This window comes from Pollachius pollachius, assembly GCF_949987615.1.
Source record: "Pollachius pollachius genome assembly, chromosome: 4".
Lineage (NCBI taxonomy): Eukaryota > Metazoa > Chordata > Actinopteri > Gadiformes > Gadidae > Pollachius > Pollachius pollachius.
The window spans coordinates 6,105,668-6,122,811 of record NC_136937.1 but is presented as its reverse complement, the minus strand read 5'-3'; the positions used below and the strand labels follow the sequence as shown (position 1 = coordinate 6,122,811).

The 17,144-nt window shown below is 49.3% G+C and overlaps 1 protein-coding gene across 1 annotated transcript in view; it reads left to right on the top strand.

The window, feature by feature from the left end:
* Positions 1-17,039, top strand: part of cog5 (component of oligomeric golgi complex 5) — a 46,751-nt gene extending 29,712 nt beyond the window's left edge. The window contains exons 11-22 of the mRNA XM_079735904.1: positions 191-272; positions 6,418-6,622; positions 7,502-7,663; positions 9,148-9,247; positions 9,825-9,935; positions 12,277-12,339; positions 13,808-13,911; positions 14,524-14,761; positions 14,993-15,069; positions 15,234-15,360; positions 16,128-16,207; positions 16,817-17,039. Of these exons, the coding sequence (XP_079592030.1) occupies positions 191-272; positions 6,418-6,622; positions 7,502-7,663; positions 9,148-9,247; positions 9,825-9,935; positions 12,277-12,339; positions 13,808-13,911; positions 14,524-14,761; positions 14,993-15,069; positions 15,234-15,360; positions 16,128-16,207; positions 16,817-16,931 (1,464 nt within the window). The 3' untranslated portion in view covers positions 16,932-17,039. The remainder of the gene's footprint in view (positions 1-190; positions 273-6,417; positions 6,623-7,501; positions 7,664-9,147; positions 9,248-9,824; positions 9,936-12,276; positions 12,340-13,807; positions 13,912-14,523; positions 14,762-14,992; positions 15,070-15,233; positions 15,361-16,127; positions 16,208-16,816) is intronic.
* Positions 17,040-17,144: the final 105 nt, after the last annotated feature.

Sequence of the window (17,144 nt, the reverse complement as noted above, 5' to 3'; positions counted from 1 at the left end):
GGAAATCTTTTGTTATTATTTACTATCAACATATTAACATATTTGTTCACTGCCTTAACATTCTTCGACTGAACACACGAAACGTACAGTATAACCTCCGTGCTGAATGTAAATAGACACTGCCATCTGGTGATCCGGAGGTCTGGTGTAATCAACCCTAGCCTGTCTGCTGTTTGTGGTTTCCTCCTAGGACGGCCAGCCTGACATTCTCTACACCTTCTGGAATGATGTCACCAACACGCTGTCTGTAGAGTTCCACCAAGCCACCTCAGGTAACGCCTCATCTCCTTCCCTGTCTCCTCCTCTCCTCTCTGTCACTTCCGCTCCTCCCCTCTCTGTCACCTCATCCTCTCCCCTCCCCACCTCCTCCCCTCTCTGTCACCTCCTCCTCTCCTCACCTCCTCCTCTCTGTCACCTCCTCTTCTCCCCTCTCTGTCACCTCCTCCTCTCCTCACCTCTTCTCTCCTCTCTGTCACCTCCTCTTCTCTCCTCTCTGTCACCTCCTCTTCTCCCCTCTCTGTCACCTCCTCCTCTCCTCACCTCCTCTCCTCCCCTCTCTGTCACCTCCTCCTCTCCTCACCTCCTCTCCTCTCTGTCACCTCCTCCTCTCCTCTCTGTCACCTCCTCTTCTCTCCTCTCTGTCACCTCCTCTTCTCCCCTCTCCTCATCTCCTCTCCTCTCTGTCACCTCCTCCTCTCCTCTCCTCACCTCCTCTCCTCTCTGTCCCCTCCTGTGTCACCTCGTGTTGGCTGAGGAGCTGGGCTGACGGCAGGTCGATGGTAGACCTTCAGGTTGATCAGTAAGCCTCAAAGAGCAGGACCTCCTCCCCAGACCAGGAGCTCCATGGGGGTCTCATGCCGCATCACAGGGTCCGCGTCACGTTGTCGGAGGGTTCATTAAAGCCTTGGGTGATGGACAGGGTGATGGCTTCATCTGGTGGGCTTTAATTAGCCGGTATCACCAGAACTCTGTCAAACATGAGACGGATCAATAAGGCTTCCAGTAATGACATCATGGAGAGAAGGGACTTGTGGTGCAGCTGCCTGTTCAAACCGACCGTACTGAATGGCTTTGGGCACGTCTGTTGACTGGGTGGTTGTTATGGAGCGTTTTGATGCAAATAACGTTTGTTTTTCATGGTTTGGGTTTGAGAGATGATGGAAATGCAGAAAAGTTTGAGTTTGAGTAGATTTGCATGGAAAATAACACGGTATCAACAGATGAAGAACTGGTGGGCAGGCCTGGGTAACACAGCGCAGTGCTGACGAGGGCGGCTGGGCCCAGAGAGTTAGCCATCTCTGTCCTCCACCTCCACCACCTCTACCTCCACCACCATCATCTCCCCAACCTCCACCACCACCTCGACCTCTACCTCCACCCCCTTCACCTCCACAAAATCCTCCACCACCACCTCTACCTCTACCTCCACCCCTTTCACTTCCACAACATCCTCCGCCTCCACCTCCCCCACCTCCAACCCCACCTCCTCCATCTCCTCCACCATCACCTTCCCCACCTCCTCCACCTCCCAGTCCGTGTGGGGGAGGCTCACCACAGGGAGCCTGGAAGCAGAAGGAATCTTGAAGTGAGAACAAGAGAGTCAATCTTGGCTTCCTGCTCACACTTTGCACAAGAATCTGTGTCTGAGGTTGTGTGTGTCTGTGTGTGTGTGTGTGTGTGTGTGAGAGGTTGTATGCGTGTGAGTTTGTGTTTGTGAGTTTGTTTGTGTGTTGGAGAGAGCGATAGAGTGGGAGCTGTAGAGGGAGAGTGGGAGTAGACCAAAAAGGGAAAGTGTGAGAAATGGATTCATCCTTCTGTCCATTCTGATCGTCCTCTGAGTAGTTCTCGGAGTCTCTCTGATTTGATCCGTTCCAAATGTAACACTTTCTCCTTCTCTCTCTCTCTCTCCTTACTTCTCTTTCTCTCTCGCTGTCTCTGTCTCTCCCTGTCTCCCTCTGTCTCTATTTCTCTGTCTCTCTCTCTCACTTGTGTGTCTCTCTCTCTCTCTCTCTCTCTCTCTCTCTCTAATGGGGTAATCAGTGAGTCTGGGTGACAGTAAACTTCTGCTGAAGGTATTTCGTCCGATGATTTTACCAAAAAGGGAAAGTGTGAGAAATGGATTCATCCTTGTGTCCATTCTGATCGTACTGAGTAGTTCTCGGAGGCTCTCTCTCTCTCTCTCTCTCTCTCTCTCTCTAATGGGGTAATCAGTGAGCCTGGGTGACAGTAAACTTCTGCTGAAGGTATTTCGTCCGATGATTTCGAAGCCGATTTGTAGAGCAATCTTTTCCATCTCTGCCTCCTCTCTCTACTGATTCTCTCTCTCTTTATCCCTCCTCCACCTCCTCCTTCCTCTTCTTATTCCCTCTCTCTATCCCTCCTCCACCTCCTCCCTCTCCTTATTCTCTCTCTCCCCCCTCCATCTCCTCTGCTCACACCTCCTCTCACACAAACATACACGTGTGTGTGGGACAAACACAGATGAGAAGACACACACACGCACACAAACACCACGCGCACACACATGAAAGGAAGAACACACTCATCACGCACACACACACATCAGAGGACCAACATACTCCCCACGCACACACACATGAAAGGACAAATACACTAAACACGCACGCACACATATGAGAGGACACACACAAACTCACCACGCACACACACAATGAGAGGAAACACACACACAACCACTCACACTCTAATAGGTGCTATTCCTAAAGATCAAGGGTGTTCACATGATCGATTTTTTAAAGGTGATCAGGTGATCCATTACAGATGAACCACACACAGCTGCACCGCTCACGTCGTCGTTGTCACATAAAACCTACCGATCCGGTGAACCCAGAACCGTTTTTGCTTCCTCCAAAGGCTTTGTTCCCTGTTTCCATCATGTCCTTTTCTTTCTTAACTCTGTTTTTTTCCCTATATCCCACTCTCTGTCTCTCACTCTTTCTAACTGTGTGTCTCTCTCTCTCCCTCTCTCTCTCTCACTGTGTCTGTCTCTCTCTAACTGTGTGTGTGTCTCTCTCTCTCTCAATTCAATTAAATTCAAAAAAAGCTTTATTGGCATGAGAAATATACATTTGCATTGCCAAAGCAGGTGAACAATAAAATAAACAGCATTATAAAATAAAAAGTAAAAAAGGTATATATAATAATAAGCATGAACCGTTAAATACAAAATATCTATACATATCAAATGTTATACTATTAAAGTACTTTAAAAAGTAAAATTATAAAAATTACAAAAATGACAGTATCTCGTATAAACAGATAAGTTAAAGATACACTCTAAATACACAGTATTTACATTATGGAGGATTAGTGCAATTATTGTTTGCAGAGTGAGTCCAGGGGGATGAGTCTATGGGGAGTTTGTGTAACGGGGGGGTTAGGCAGAACCCAAGTGCACAGACAGACGACAGTTGTTAGGACAGTTTCAAGGATTTATTCTGGTTCAGGATCGGGGAGGCAGACAGCAGACAGTAAAGTCACCGACAGGTGGGCAGGGAATCGTCGGTGGGTCAGCAGGTGAGGAGTCGGCAACGGGAGGGCAGAAGAGCAGATCGGGAGTCGGGGACTGGAGAGCAGACAGACCGTCAGGGACTTGACGTCGGGCGGGAGGTCAGGCAGGCGAAGGGTCGATAACAGGAAGTCAGGCAGGTGGATCAGGAGACGGGGACAGAGGAGCAGACAGACCGACAGGGGCTGGACGGCAGGCAGGAGGTCAGACAGGCGAGGGTTCGTTAACAGGCAGAGTGGAGTAGACGAAGTCAATCAGGAGTTGCGGGAAAGCTCTGAATGAAACGAGACAATCTGGCAAGAACTGAGTGAAAGGAGAGGACTGGTATAGGGGGGGCACAGGGGAAGGTGGATGGGTTAATTAGGGGAGATCAGGGTGGCAGGCAGGTGAATGGGAAAACCAGGGGTGGACCATGACAGTTTGAGGTCCTTCTCTCAACACAACAGGTGACGAATCTTGCTGCTGCGTTCGCACATTGTTGTATTTCTCCCAACAGGTATGGCAGTTTGTGAGCATCTGGAGTGTCTTTGAAGTCCTTGCATGCCTTTGTAATCTGTGGGAAGTGTGTATTCCTGATGTCTTCGTATGACTGGCAGGAAGTCAGGAAGTGCAGTTCTGTCTCTAGTTGGTTGTGTGTGCAGTGGGAGCACAGTCGGTCTTCTCTTGGGAGCCAAGTCTGTCGGTGGCGTCCCTTCTCGATGGCCAGGCTGTGTTCGCTGAGACTGTATCTGGTCAAGGATTTCCTCGGTTTTGGGTCGGTCACGGTGGTCAGGTATTCTGCCACGGTGTAGTCTCTGTTAAGGGACAAATAGCATGCCAATTTACTCTGGTTTTTGGTGGACTCTTTCCATTTACATTTAGGGCATTTAGCAGACGCTTTTATCCAAAGCGACTTACAATAAGTGCATTTGTTACAATAAGTACATTTGTCATAAGAAGTGAAACATATCGCTGTCGGTACAGTAAAGATGTTCATAGAACCAAGTGCAAGTATTACAATCGCTAGGCTAACCCATTCCCCGTGTAAAGCAATGATAGCAGCTACTGTAGATGCTACACAATTAAGTACCTTGAATAAGTGCAATGTACAAGTGCCAGGACGCACAACATTCAATGGTGGCTGTGCATTGGTTTCTATGCAGAGTCGAGGTGAACTCTGAACAGGTGAGTTTTGAGTCTTTTGCGGAAGCTGGTGAGCGACTCTGCGATCCTGACATCGGTAGGGAGCTCGTTCCACCACTGAGGTCCCCAATTTGTGTGCCAATGTGCCAATGTGCCAAATACTTTTCCTTTTTGTTTTCTTATAATTTGGTTTTGCCTCATGTGTTGGTTGTTGTGTGATGGACAGATTCACAGGACAGGCTGGCTAAGGGGACACTTTTCTGGTTGTAATTCTCTGTGGGTAAGAGCCTTGTTGTGGAGTGTGTTGCTGTCGCTTTCCTTAAGGGGGTTATAAAATTGTAGGGCTCTCTTCTGAATTTTAATAACGATCGTCCTAATTCAGCTCTGCAGGCATTATTTGGTGTCTTTCTTTGGACTTTTATTATTGATTTGCAGAATTCTGCATGAAGAGTTTCAATTTGATGTTTGTCCCATTTTATAAAATCTTGGTTGGTGAGAGGACCCCAGACTTCACAGCGGTAGAGCGCAATGGGCTCTATCACTGCGTCAAATATTTTTAGCCAGATCTTAATTGGGATGTCTAGTTTGATATTTCTTTTCATGGAATAAAATGCCCTACTTGCCTTGTCTCTCAGGTCATTAACTGCTTTGTTGAAATTTCCTGTGGCGTTCGTGTTTATGCCAAGTAGGTATAGTTTTTTGTTTGCTCTAGAGTAACAGTGTCTAGGTGGAATGTGTATTTGTTGAGGCTGGGTCTTTTTTCAAATATCATTATTTTGGTTTTTACTAAGGTTCACTGTTAGGGCCCAGGTTTGAGAGAAGCTGTGCAGAAGATCTAGGTGCTGCTGTAGGCCTTCTTTGATTGGGGACAGCAGCACCAGGTCATCTGCAAACAGCAGACATTTGATTTCGGTGTCTATCAGTGTTATGCCGGGGGCTGCAGACTGTTCTTATGTCCTTGCTAGTTGGTTAATGTATATGTTGAACAGGGTGGGACTCAAGCTACATCCCTGTCTCACACCCCGGCTTTGTTGGAAGAAGTCTGTGTGTTTCTTTCCTATCTTAACTGCACATTTGTTGTTTGTGTACATGGACTTTATGATGTCGTAAGTTTTTCCTACAACACCACTTTCTATTAATTTAAACAACAGACCATCATGCCAAATTGAGTCAAAGGCTTTTTTAAAGTCTACAAAGCAGGAGAATAGTTTGCTTTTGTTTTATTTGGTGGTCAATGAGGGTGCTTAATGTGAATATATGGTCTGTTGTACGATAATTTGGTAAGAAGCCGATCTGTTTTTTTTCTTATGGCATTATTGTCAGTCAGGAAGTTAAGGAGTCTGCTATTTATAATCATACATAGAATTTTACCGAGGTTGCTGTTGACAGAGACCCCTCTGTATATATTAGGGTCAAATTTATCTCCACTTATGTGGATTGAGCTAATCAGTCCTTGGTTCCAAATATTGGGGAAGATCCTGGAGCTAAGAACAGTGTTCAGCAGTTTTAGAATTGCCAAATGGAATTTGAGATCTGTATATTTAATCATTTTGTTTAGAATACCATCAGCACCACATGCCATTTTTAGTTTAAGAGAACTTATTTTGTCCTGTAGTTCTTTTAATGTGATTGGAGAGTCTAGTGGGTTCTGATAATCTTTAATAACTGATTCTAGTGTTTGTAACTTATCTTGTATGTGTGTTTGTTCTCTCTCTCTCTCTCTCTCTCTCTCTCTCTCTCTCTCTCTCTCTCTCTCTCTCTCCCAGCCTCGTCCTTCCTGAAGCAGGCGATGGAGGGGGAGTACCCCAAGCTGCTGCGCCTCTACAACGAGCTGTGGCGCCGGCTGCAGCAGTACAGCGCCAGCCTGCAGGGGGCGCTGGGGGCCGGCGGGGCGCTGGACGCCAGCCTGGACGTGTCCGTCAGCGAGGCGGAGCGCCAGGACCTCTTCACACAGGCCAAGCAGGACTATAAGTCAGTCGCCACGGCAACATGCCGTCACCTCCCCCGTAACCGTGCCGCCCATTTCGGATCGTACCACCCATTTTTAAGTCGATGCACGCCGGGAATCTGTAAATATCGTGATTCTGTAAATATCGTGATTCTGTAAACATTGCGATTCTTTATGTATCGTTACTCTTGAAATATTGCAATTCTGTAAATATTGTGATTCTGTAAATATCGTGATTCTGTAAATATCGTGATTCTGTAAATATCGTGATTCTGTAAACATTGCGATTCTTTATATATCGTTACTCTTGAAATATTGCAATTCTGTAAATATCGTGATTCTGTAAATACAGCGATTCTGTAATATTCCGATATCTGTTTGTCAAGCTCCGGTGTTGTCGCCAGTGGTTTATAACTGAACCAGACCTAACAGAACAGAGCGTAGTTCATGAGAACTGTCTATAGGGGAACACACCCCAGCCCCCCGCCCCGGTGCCACTATATCTCCTCCACTGTGATTGCATGGAGCGCTCTGGCCTGATGAGCCGGTAGGGGAGTGAGGAGCTGTCATACCTGCAGGGACGCTTCTAGGCATGTCATGAATATTCATCAGAATGCCGAAGATGTCCTCATTAGCATTGTTGGTGTGTGTGTTGATGTGTGTTTGTGTGTGTGCCTGTGTGTTGATATTAATGTCTATGCGTGTGTGTGTGTGTGAGTGTTATATGTGTGTGTGTGTGTTAATGTGTGTTTGTTGCTGCGTGTGTGTATTGTTATATGTGCGTTTGTGTGTGTTATGTGTGTTTGTGTGTGTTAATGTGAATATTAATGTGTGTATTCATGTGAATATTAAGTGTGTGTGTATTAATACGTGTGTGTGCATGTTAATGTGTGTGTGTTTAGTCCAGAGAAGGCCCTGAAGGACTCCTTGTTGCCCTACGAGGCGGCCTACCTGTCCAAGTCTCTGTCCCGCCTCTTCGACCCCATCAACCTGGTGTTCCCCGCGGGGGGGCAAGCCCCGCCCTCCCCCGACGAGCTGGACAGCATCATCAGGACCATCAGCAGGTACACACGTCACACACACACACTCACACACACATTACCAGGTAGACACATGTCATGCTCCCACTCACACACACGTTCACACACATGTCACACACACATTCACGCACAGGCTCACACACACATTACCAGGTAGACACATGTCATGCTCCCACTCACACACATGTTCACACACACATCAGACGGTACACACACGGCAGACACACACGTTCACAGACACATTCACACACACATCAGCAAGTAGACTCACAACAAGGGTTTGAAGTGTGGAGTAACCCAATTCACATGCACTTTCTAACATTCACACACACGTTCCAACGTTCACCCACACATGTTTACACACACATTAGGTGCCTTGCTCAGGGACACTTAGGCAGGAGGAACTGGGGATCATACTAGCAACCTTCCCTGAACTCATCCTACCCTTTTGGCATTGTGTAGCGAGGTAGGTGTTCTGGATCACTTCATAGAGCAGGAGCCTGTGGAGAACCGTTTAAACGTCACCGCTGGCTCCAATCGAAACAGCCATGATTTCCATCCTATTCCTGATAAATCTGGTTCTGCCGGAGGCGGTAGAGGTCAGCTGTGTCCAAAAGAGGCGGACTGTAACCCGGTCCAGCCCGTCTGTAAGGGGAGCTCAGGACACAGTGTTCTGTTGGCCTGATGGCGTGATGCTGCTTTGCTCCGGCAGCTCTGCCTCATTTACATCTACACTCAGGGTGTTTAACAGACGCTTATATCCAAAGCACCTCACAATAAGTACATTTGTCAGAAGAAAGAGAAACAACGATATATCTCTGTCGGTACAGTAAGTGACATGCACTTACCATCGCTAGGTTAACCCATTCCCCGTATACAACAAAGATAGCTAGGATAAGATGCTACAGTTCTAAGTACTGTTTTAAAGTGCCAGGACGCACAACGTTCAATAAGTTCGTAAGAGGGGTGTGGGGGAGGTAAGTTGGGTGTAAGTTGGGAGGCTATGCAGAGATTAGGTGAACTCAATAGGTGAACAAGTCAGTCTTGAGTCTTTTGAGGCCTCTGCTGCTAGCTCTCATGGAATCGTCCAAGCCAACGCGGAGGCTTTACCAGGCGACTAAACGCTCAGTAAGTCCCCTGGTCTCGCTGCTCGTCTTCGTGGGCGTCATCAGGAGAGCGAAGACATCCATAGGAGGATGAACACCTCCTATGGAGGCTTTGTGGGCGCTTGGTGAAGTGGTGAGGGCAGAGCGGAGGTCAAGTCCTATTGGTCGTTAATAACCGCTCTTTATTGCAATTGACAGGGCATAGGTCGGTCGGTTGGTTGCCATGTTGACGCTGTCAGTAATGCATTCTATCTACTCAGATGAAGATAAACGTGTGCTGCTGTTTATGCAGCTGAGTGCTCGCGGTTATGCTAAGAGCCTATGGTGGCCTGCGGTTGTTCTGCTAATAACAGCGTCCTGTCAGCCGACCCGCCCACTGATCCACTTCCTGTCTGCCCGCAGTGAGCTGAACGTTGCCGCGGGCGACCCGGACCTGGCCGTTGCCGTCGCAAAGAACGCCGCCAAGACCGTGCAGCTGTTCTGCGTCAAGTCTGAGCAGCTGGTGAGCAGTTCACCACTTCACCACCTCACCACCTCACCACCTCACCACTTCACCACCTCACCACTTCACCACCTCACCACTTCACCACTTCACCACCTCACCACTTCACCACTTCACCACCTCACCACCTCACCACTCCCCGTCCAGGCTCACAGTGATGGAAGCGGATAGGCTGGCATCCTATGTCTTTCTACCTGTCTGGCTGTCTGTCTGTCTGTCTGTCTGTCTGTCTGTCTCTCTGTAAGTCTGTCTGTCTCGCTCCCTGTACATCTGTCTGCCTTACTACTTGTCTTTCTGTCTGTCTCACTACCTGTCTGTCTGACTCTCTACCTGTCTGTCTGTCCGTCTGTTTCTGTGGATGTCTGTCTGTCTCACTCCCTGTCCGTCTTTCTGCCTTACTTCTTGCCTTTCTGTCTGTCTCGCTACTACCTATCTGTCTCTCAACCTGTCTGTCTGTCTCACTACCTGTCTGTCGGCCCTCCTTTCATCTGTCAAATGTCTCTGTGTGTGGCTTCCATCTGTTTGACAACCTTCTTTGCGTGTCTTTGTGTGTGTGTGTGTGTGTGTGTTTGTGTAGTTGTGCACACAGGGAGAAGCCAGCCAGGTGATTGGTCCGTTGACCGACGGTCAGCGTAAGAACGTCGCTGTGGTGAACTCCCTGTTCAGACTGCATGGGGCCGTCACCAAGGTAATGCTCACTCATTCGCTCACTCAAACACACACACTCATACACACACAAACACACTCAGCCACTGCCTCACTCACTCATTCACAAACATATAGACACACAACACACTCACTCACTAACTTACACACACACACACACACACACACACGCGCACACATACAAACTCACACACACACATATACAACACAGAAGAAGAAAGAAAGAAGAAAGGGCAATGTGTGTGTGTGTGTGTGTGTGTGTGTGTGTGTGTGTGTCCTTCTGCTGGGGGCCCTGGGCTCTGAGTGTCCCCGGGGGGTCCGTCCGTCCGGCTGTCCCCTTTCAGCTCCATTAAAACATGATGAAAGCCCCGTCTCGTCTCCCTCAGCGCGCGGTAATCGGGTCCCAGCCCGGCGCCGCGGGCTCTAATGAGAACCTGTCACTCAGGGGTCCTGAACGCCGGGGCCCCGCTGGCCCCCGGCGGCCATCTTGGTCCTGAACGCCGGGGGCCCCGCTGGCCTGCCGCCGCCATCTTTGTTCTGAACGCCGGGGCCCCGCCGCCGCCATCTTGGTTGTGAACGCTGGGCCTCGCTCCCCCCCGGTGGCCATCTTGGTTGTGAACGCTGGGCCTCGCTCCCCCCCGGTGGCCATCTTGGTTCTGAACGCTGGGCCTCGTTTCCCCCCTGGTGGCCATCTTGGTTCTGAACCCTGGGCCTCGTTCCCCCCCGGTGGGCATCTTGGTTGTGAACGCTGGGCCTCGCTCCCCCCCGGTGGCCATCTTGGTTCTGAACCCTGGGCCTCACTCCCCCCCGGTGGCCATCTTGGTTCTGAACGCTGGGCCTCGTTCCCCCCCGGTGGCCATCTTGGTTCTGAACCCTGGGCCTCGCTCCCCCCCGGTGGCCATCTTGGTTCTGAACGCTGGACCTCGCTCCACCCCGGCGGCCATCTTGGTTCTGAACGCTGGGCCTCACTCCCCCCCGGCGGCCATCTTGGTTCTAAACCCTCGCAGAAGGAACCTGCGCGCGGTTCCATCACCCAGCCAGCTGTTAGAGCCAAGATGGCCGCTAGGTAGGGCTGGGCGATTCATCGAATTTCAATTTCGATTTTAGCATCAAATGATCACAAAAATAATATAATCGATTTTTCATTTTTTTAAACATTTTTTATATAAATGTTTTATAGAAAGTGCAGAACAGCTGGATACATATCCGTGCTTTATTTTAGATTTGAACATTTTATTTTTGACCATTCTGTATAATTTTTTAAGGCGAAATTTCAAAGTTCTCAGTTACAAAGTGTTTTTGGAAGAGACATGCTGAATAAATACATCATGTTTTCAAACTCAAAAATAATCATTTGAATAATCGTGATTTCAATATTGACCAAAATAATCGTGATTATGATTTTTTCCATAATCGAGGAGCCCTGCCGCTAGGTTTACGAGACCCATTGTGGCCTTGTCAACCTAGCGGCCATCTTGGTTCTAAACACTCTCCAAAGGAACCCGTGTGCGGTTCATTCTCCCAGCCCGCGGTTAGAGCCAAGATGGCAGCTAGGTTCAGGAAGCCCATTGTGATCTCGACTTAGGCTGTAGACACCGGAGACTCTGTTATGCATCCTCTGTGTTCTTGATCACGTGACCACAGAGGACCGGTTCCACTGGTTCAGTGGTTCTGTCAGCTCTGATCTGTGGCCACTGGCTACAGCAGAACCTTCTAGGAGGAGAGTGAACTGTAGCGTGACAAGTTGACAGTAGGACGCCGTCACATCAATATCAAACAGCAATATCAAAAACACTCTCCCCTCTCTCTCCCTCCACTGCCCCCGCTCGCTTCCTCTCCTCTCTCCCTCTGCCCTCTGCTCTCTCCCTCTTACACTCTTACTCTCTCTATCTCTCCCACCCCCCACTCCTTTTCTCTCTATCTCTCACTTCCTCTCTTCCTCTCCCTCCCCCAGCCCCTCTCTTCCACACACACACTTCATTGCCTTTACAAACACTGCTACCAGCTCATTGGCCAAAGTAAACACTGCACCAGACTGAGATAGAGAGTCTGTGTGTGTGTTTGTGTGTGTGTGTGTGTGTGTGTGTGTGTGTGCAGAAAAAAGAAAGTAAATATGTGATGATGACTGTGAATCACCAAACAACCTAACTTTATGACACACTCACACACAGGGGACCAGAAGAGTGCATGATATAGGGTGCTAATAGTGCACTATATAGGGTGCTAATAGTGTGCTATATATGATGTAATATATAGTGCACAAGGTGCACTAGGGGAACAGTGGACTGTTTCATTAAAGGCTCTGATGGATTGAAAAGTTATAACAAGTATTTGACCTTTGACCCCTGGTATTTGTCCTCTAGGTCATTTCAGGGTTGACTTCAAATCCTACAGCTGCTGAGCAAGCATTGAGATCATCTCTGGAGGTAACACACACACACACACGATTGCTATTAGACGGCTGAATCGCTACAACCGGCTCTTCCTTACTGGTTACCATGCCAACGGCTGGGTTGACCCGGAGCTATCTTACTGATGTTCTGGTCGTTACCTTCAGCCCTTTATGTCCTTAAATGGTTAATCCTTAGAGTCAGACTCAGGACGGGTATTGTAGCGCTATTGCTCTGTCTCTCTGTCTCTCTGTTGTTCTATCATTATCTTACTCTCTTACTCTCTCACTCTCTAACTCTGTCACTCTGCCTTTCTGTTGTTCTATCCCTCTCGTCTGTCACTCTGTCTCTCTTTCTCTTTTTCACACTGTAGTTCTGTCACTTTGTCACTCTCTCACTCTTTCACTTTCTCACTCTGTCATTCTGTCTGTCTGTCACTCTGTCACTCTCTCTTTCTGTCACTATGTCATCCTGTCACTAAGTCACTCTGTCACTCAGTCATTTAGTGAAGCAGTCTTGGTCCCAAAGGAGATGGGTGTAGTATGAGGCGGTGTTTGAACACGAGTTGTAGCACTCAGCTCAGTAGAGACAAACTGAGGAAGAGGAAGAGGAGGAAAGGACAGAGCTGTCACCACACGCCCGCATCTCAGTGTGGCGTGATGGCGGTCTCTATGGTAACCGAGCGATGAGCAGCCTCACCTCCACCTCCAGAGCTGCTGATAATGGCAATCAGCAGAACACACACACATGCCTGGACCCGGACACACACACACATATCCACACAGACACACAAACACACACAAAGACCTGGACACACACACACACATATCCACACAGACACACACACACATTGACTGGGACACAGACACACACACACAGCGTGTCCATTGATCTTGCAGCAGATTGGATGATTAGAGCATCAGACTCATGGCACGGCTCTGTGCATTTAGATGTACACACACATAGACTGGGACACACACACACACACACCCACACACACGCAGCTCAGTTCGTGCTTCAATCCGTCCTCTCACAATGCTGAGATCCTCCAATAGATATTTACATCTGACCCGGAGAGTTACCGTGGCAACAAGGATGTCCCATAGGCCCCGGCACGGTCACATGACTTCTTCTTGTTGACTAGCCAATCAGAGCGCGTGTGGTTTTGGTTTCGTTTTCGTTATGAAGAGCTGTGTGCAGGGGACTAATGATCGTTCACCAGGTTATGACACCTAACTTGAAGTTTAACTTTTAAGTTATTAAACCCTGAGATCTGACCGCACCTGTGCTGGCATCAGTGCTCGCTGAGCCAATCAGGTTCATCCATCAAGGTTTTAACATGGACGTTATTTCCTGCATGTTGTGTGAGTTCAGTCGATGGCAGGATGATGGTCGTCTTGGTAACAAAGCGACATGCAGGACATCTCCTGTGTTGTCCGTGGTAACGTCACGTGTTTCTAACCTACTGTGTGTGTGTGTGTGTGTGTGTGTGTGTGTGTGTCAGGGGGTGCAGGTCCTGATGGCGGCGGCGGTGGAGCCCCTCCTCCAGTCGGTCAGCGACTCCCTGGAGGCCATCATCATCACCATGCACCAGGAGGACTTCTCTGGGTCGGGGCCACACACACACACACTGGCTAGCACACACGCACACACATGCTAGCACACACACACACACACACACACTGGCTAGCACACATACACACACACACCACAAACCAGAGCCTCATGCTACCATTTATCGTGTCAGATTCAGTTCAACTTCTACAATCTGTTCTGACCCTTCAGTTTCTAATTTTGTCAATGTGTGTCTGGGCATGTCTGTGTGTCTGTATGTGTGTGTGTATATGTATGTATGTGTGTGTATGTATGCATGTGTCTGTGTGTGTGAGTGCGCGTGCGTGTGTATATGTGTGTTTGTGGATATGTTTGTATGTCTGCGCATGTGTGTATCTGTGTGTGGGTAGATGTGTCTATGTGTGTGTATGTGTGTCTATGTGTGTGTGCCTGTGTATATGTATGTGTCTATGTGTGTGTGCCTGTCCATGTGTGTATCTGTGTGAGTCTGTCTATGTGTGTTTATATGTGTGCCTGTGTATATGTATGTGTGTGTGTATCTGTGTGAGTGTGTGTGTATCTGTGTGAGTGTGTGTGTATGTGTGTATCTGTGTGTGTGTGTATATGTGTGTATATGTGCCTGTGTGTGTGTCCGCGTGCCTCCAGCCCCCTGTCCAGCGGCCATCGCCCCGAGGTGCCCTGCTCCCTGTACATGCGGGAGCTGCAGGGCTTCGTGTCGCGGTCCGTGGCCGACTACTTCCAGCACTTCCAGTGCCTGGACTTCATCTACGGCCGCACGGAGGCCGTCGCCCAGCGCACCCTGCTGCTCTTCCTGCGCCACGCCTCCCTGCTGCGCCCGCTGGGCGAGGGCGGCAAGATGAGGCTGGCTGCTGACTTCGCCCAGGTGAGGACCTCCACCTCCACCACCACCACCTCCACCTCCTCAACCTCTACTACCTCCACCTCTCCCCTCCTCCTCTGCTCCTCCTCCACCTCCACCACCTCCACTTCTGCTCCTCCACCTCCCTTCTCCTCCTCCACCTCCACTCCTCTACCTCAATCTCCTCCACCTGACGGAGCCTGGACGCTGACCTCTCCTCCACCTGTGTGTGTGTGTCTGCCCGTGTGTCCCCAGATGGAGCTGACGGTAGCCCCCCTGTGCCGGAGGGTCTCTGACCTGGGGAGGCCCTACCGCATGCTGCGCTCCTTCAGGTGGGTGGGAACAGCCTCCCTGGGGGGGGGGGGGGGAACTTGTGTGTGTATATGGAGCTGTGTTAAACGTGTGTGTGTGTGTGTGTGTGTATATCTGTGTGTGCATGGCGTGTTTGTGTGTGTCCATGCAGATGTGTTAAACGTGTGTGTGTGTGTCCCTGCAGACCCCTGCTGTTCCAGACCTCTGAGCTGATCTCCAGCAGCGCGGTGGTGGGGGAGCTCATCCCCTACAGCACCCTGCTCAGCTTCCTGTTCTCCAGAGCCCCCGCGGAACTCAGGTCCCCCCACCAGGTACACACGCATGACCGCACGCACGCACACATGACCGCACGCACGCACACGAACACACAACATGCACGCACACACACAAGAGCACACGCACGCACACACATGACCGCACACACGCACACGAACACACAACATGCACGCACACACAAGAGCACACGCACACGAACACACAACATGCACGCACAGACACATGTACACACACACGAGCACACACACATATATATATATATATACACGCACACGCACATACAAACGCACTAGCATGTACACCTACTTACACAAACCCCAAGCCTTTATATACCAGAACCATTTCAGCGCTCACGGGTGTGTGTGTGGTTACCGTGACAACGCAGCATCCCGGTGGTGTGTGAGCGAGTCAGGAGACACCAGCAGGTCGGTACAAAACGCTCTTATGTAAACTATTCAGATCTAAAGAGAAGGGCCTTTAGTTCCTTTACTACCGATTAACCTCTTCTTTTAGGGCCACGAGGGCGTGTGACGGATTCTATTGTCATGAGATGGATTCTATTGTCATGTGATGGATTCTATTGTCATGTGAAATGAGGTTCAGTCAGGCATCGGTGGGATTGGATGTAGCAGAATATTCATGTAGTGGCGTCTCTCCCCAGCCACCCCTCCTCTAGATGGTGTGTGTGTGTGAGAGAGAGTCGGTTAAACCTGGGCAGGTGTTTAGATGTGTGTGTGTGTGTTAAACCTGGTGTGTGTTTGGATGTGTGTGTTAAACCTGGGGTGTGTGTTTGTCTCCTCAGCGGGCTGAGTGGTCCATCGCCCGGTACTCCCAATGGCTGGACGACCATCCCTCAGAGAGAGACCGTCTCACCCTCATCAGGTACGTCTCACCCTCATCAGGTACGTCTCACCTGAGAGGCATGTGTTTTTGTCTACAGACAGAACTTACAGCTGGCCGCCGTACGGGCTCACAGCGCCCTCTGGTGGTCAACATGTTTAGCTCCTTCTGTTGGTCTGAACCACAGCCAAACCCTTTATGAAGTCTCAGGTTGTGTTATTTGATGCAGCTCAGTGAACGGAGCGTGTTTTACAGGGGAGACTGCAGCCTCCCCTGTAAACAGGTGCGTGTTAATGTACGCACTTATTGTATGTCATATTTAGTTATAGCACTTGGTTATGTAGTATCTTATCCTAGCTATGTGTTTTATACGGGAATGGGTTAATCTAGCGATTGTTAGTGCTTGGCACTTGGTTCTATGCTTATTGTACCGACAGAGATAGATTGTTTCACTAATATACTTTTTGTAAGACGCATTGGATGATAGGTCTGCTAGATGCCCTAAATTGTAAATGTTAACACCCTCAGTTCACTGAGCTGTTCTGTCAGCAGGTAATGCCTGCAGTGGCGTACCTTTAACCTCTAGAGGGAGCCCTCTAGTACAAGCCACTCTGAGTGGTGTGATGGTCTGTCTTCTACTCCACTCCTCAGGGGGGCGCTGGAGGCCTACGTCCAGTCGGTGAGGACCCGACAGGGGAAGGAGTTTGCGCCCATCTATCCCATAATGCTCCAGCTGTTGCAGCGGGCCACCAGCGCCACTTCCTAGGCGGCTACCGACAGAACGTGTTTCTGACCTGCTTCCACGGTACATTCCAGTACTGATTGGCTCGGTGCGTTAGTCTTCATCTGCGCTCTGATTGGCCAGGTGGTTGTTATATAATTAAGGGGCGGGGCTTGAAATCTCTTCCCATCAAATTGATTTCATGTTGGTGACGGATATTCATATAAATGCATAATAAATGTTGTTTTATGTTCCTCA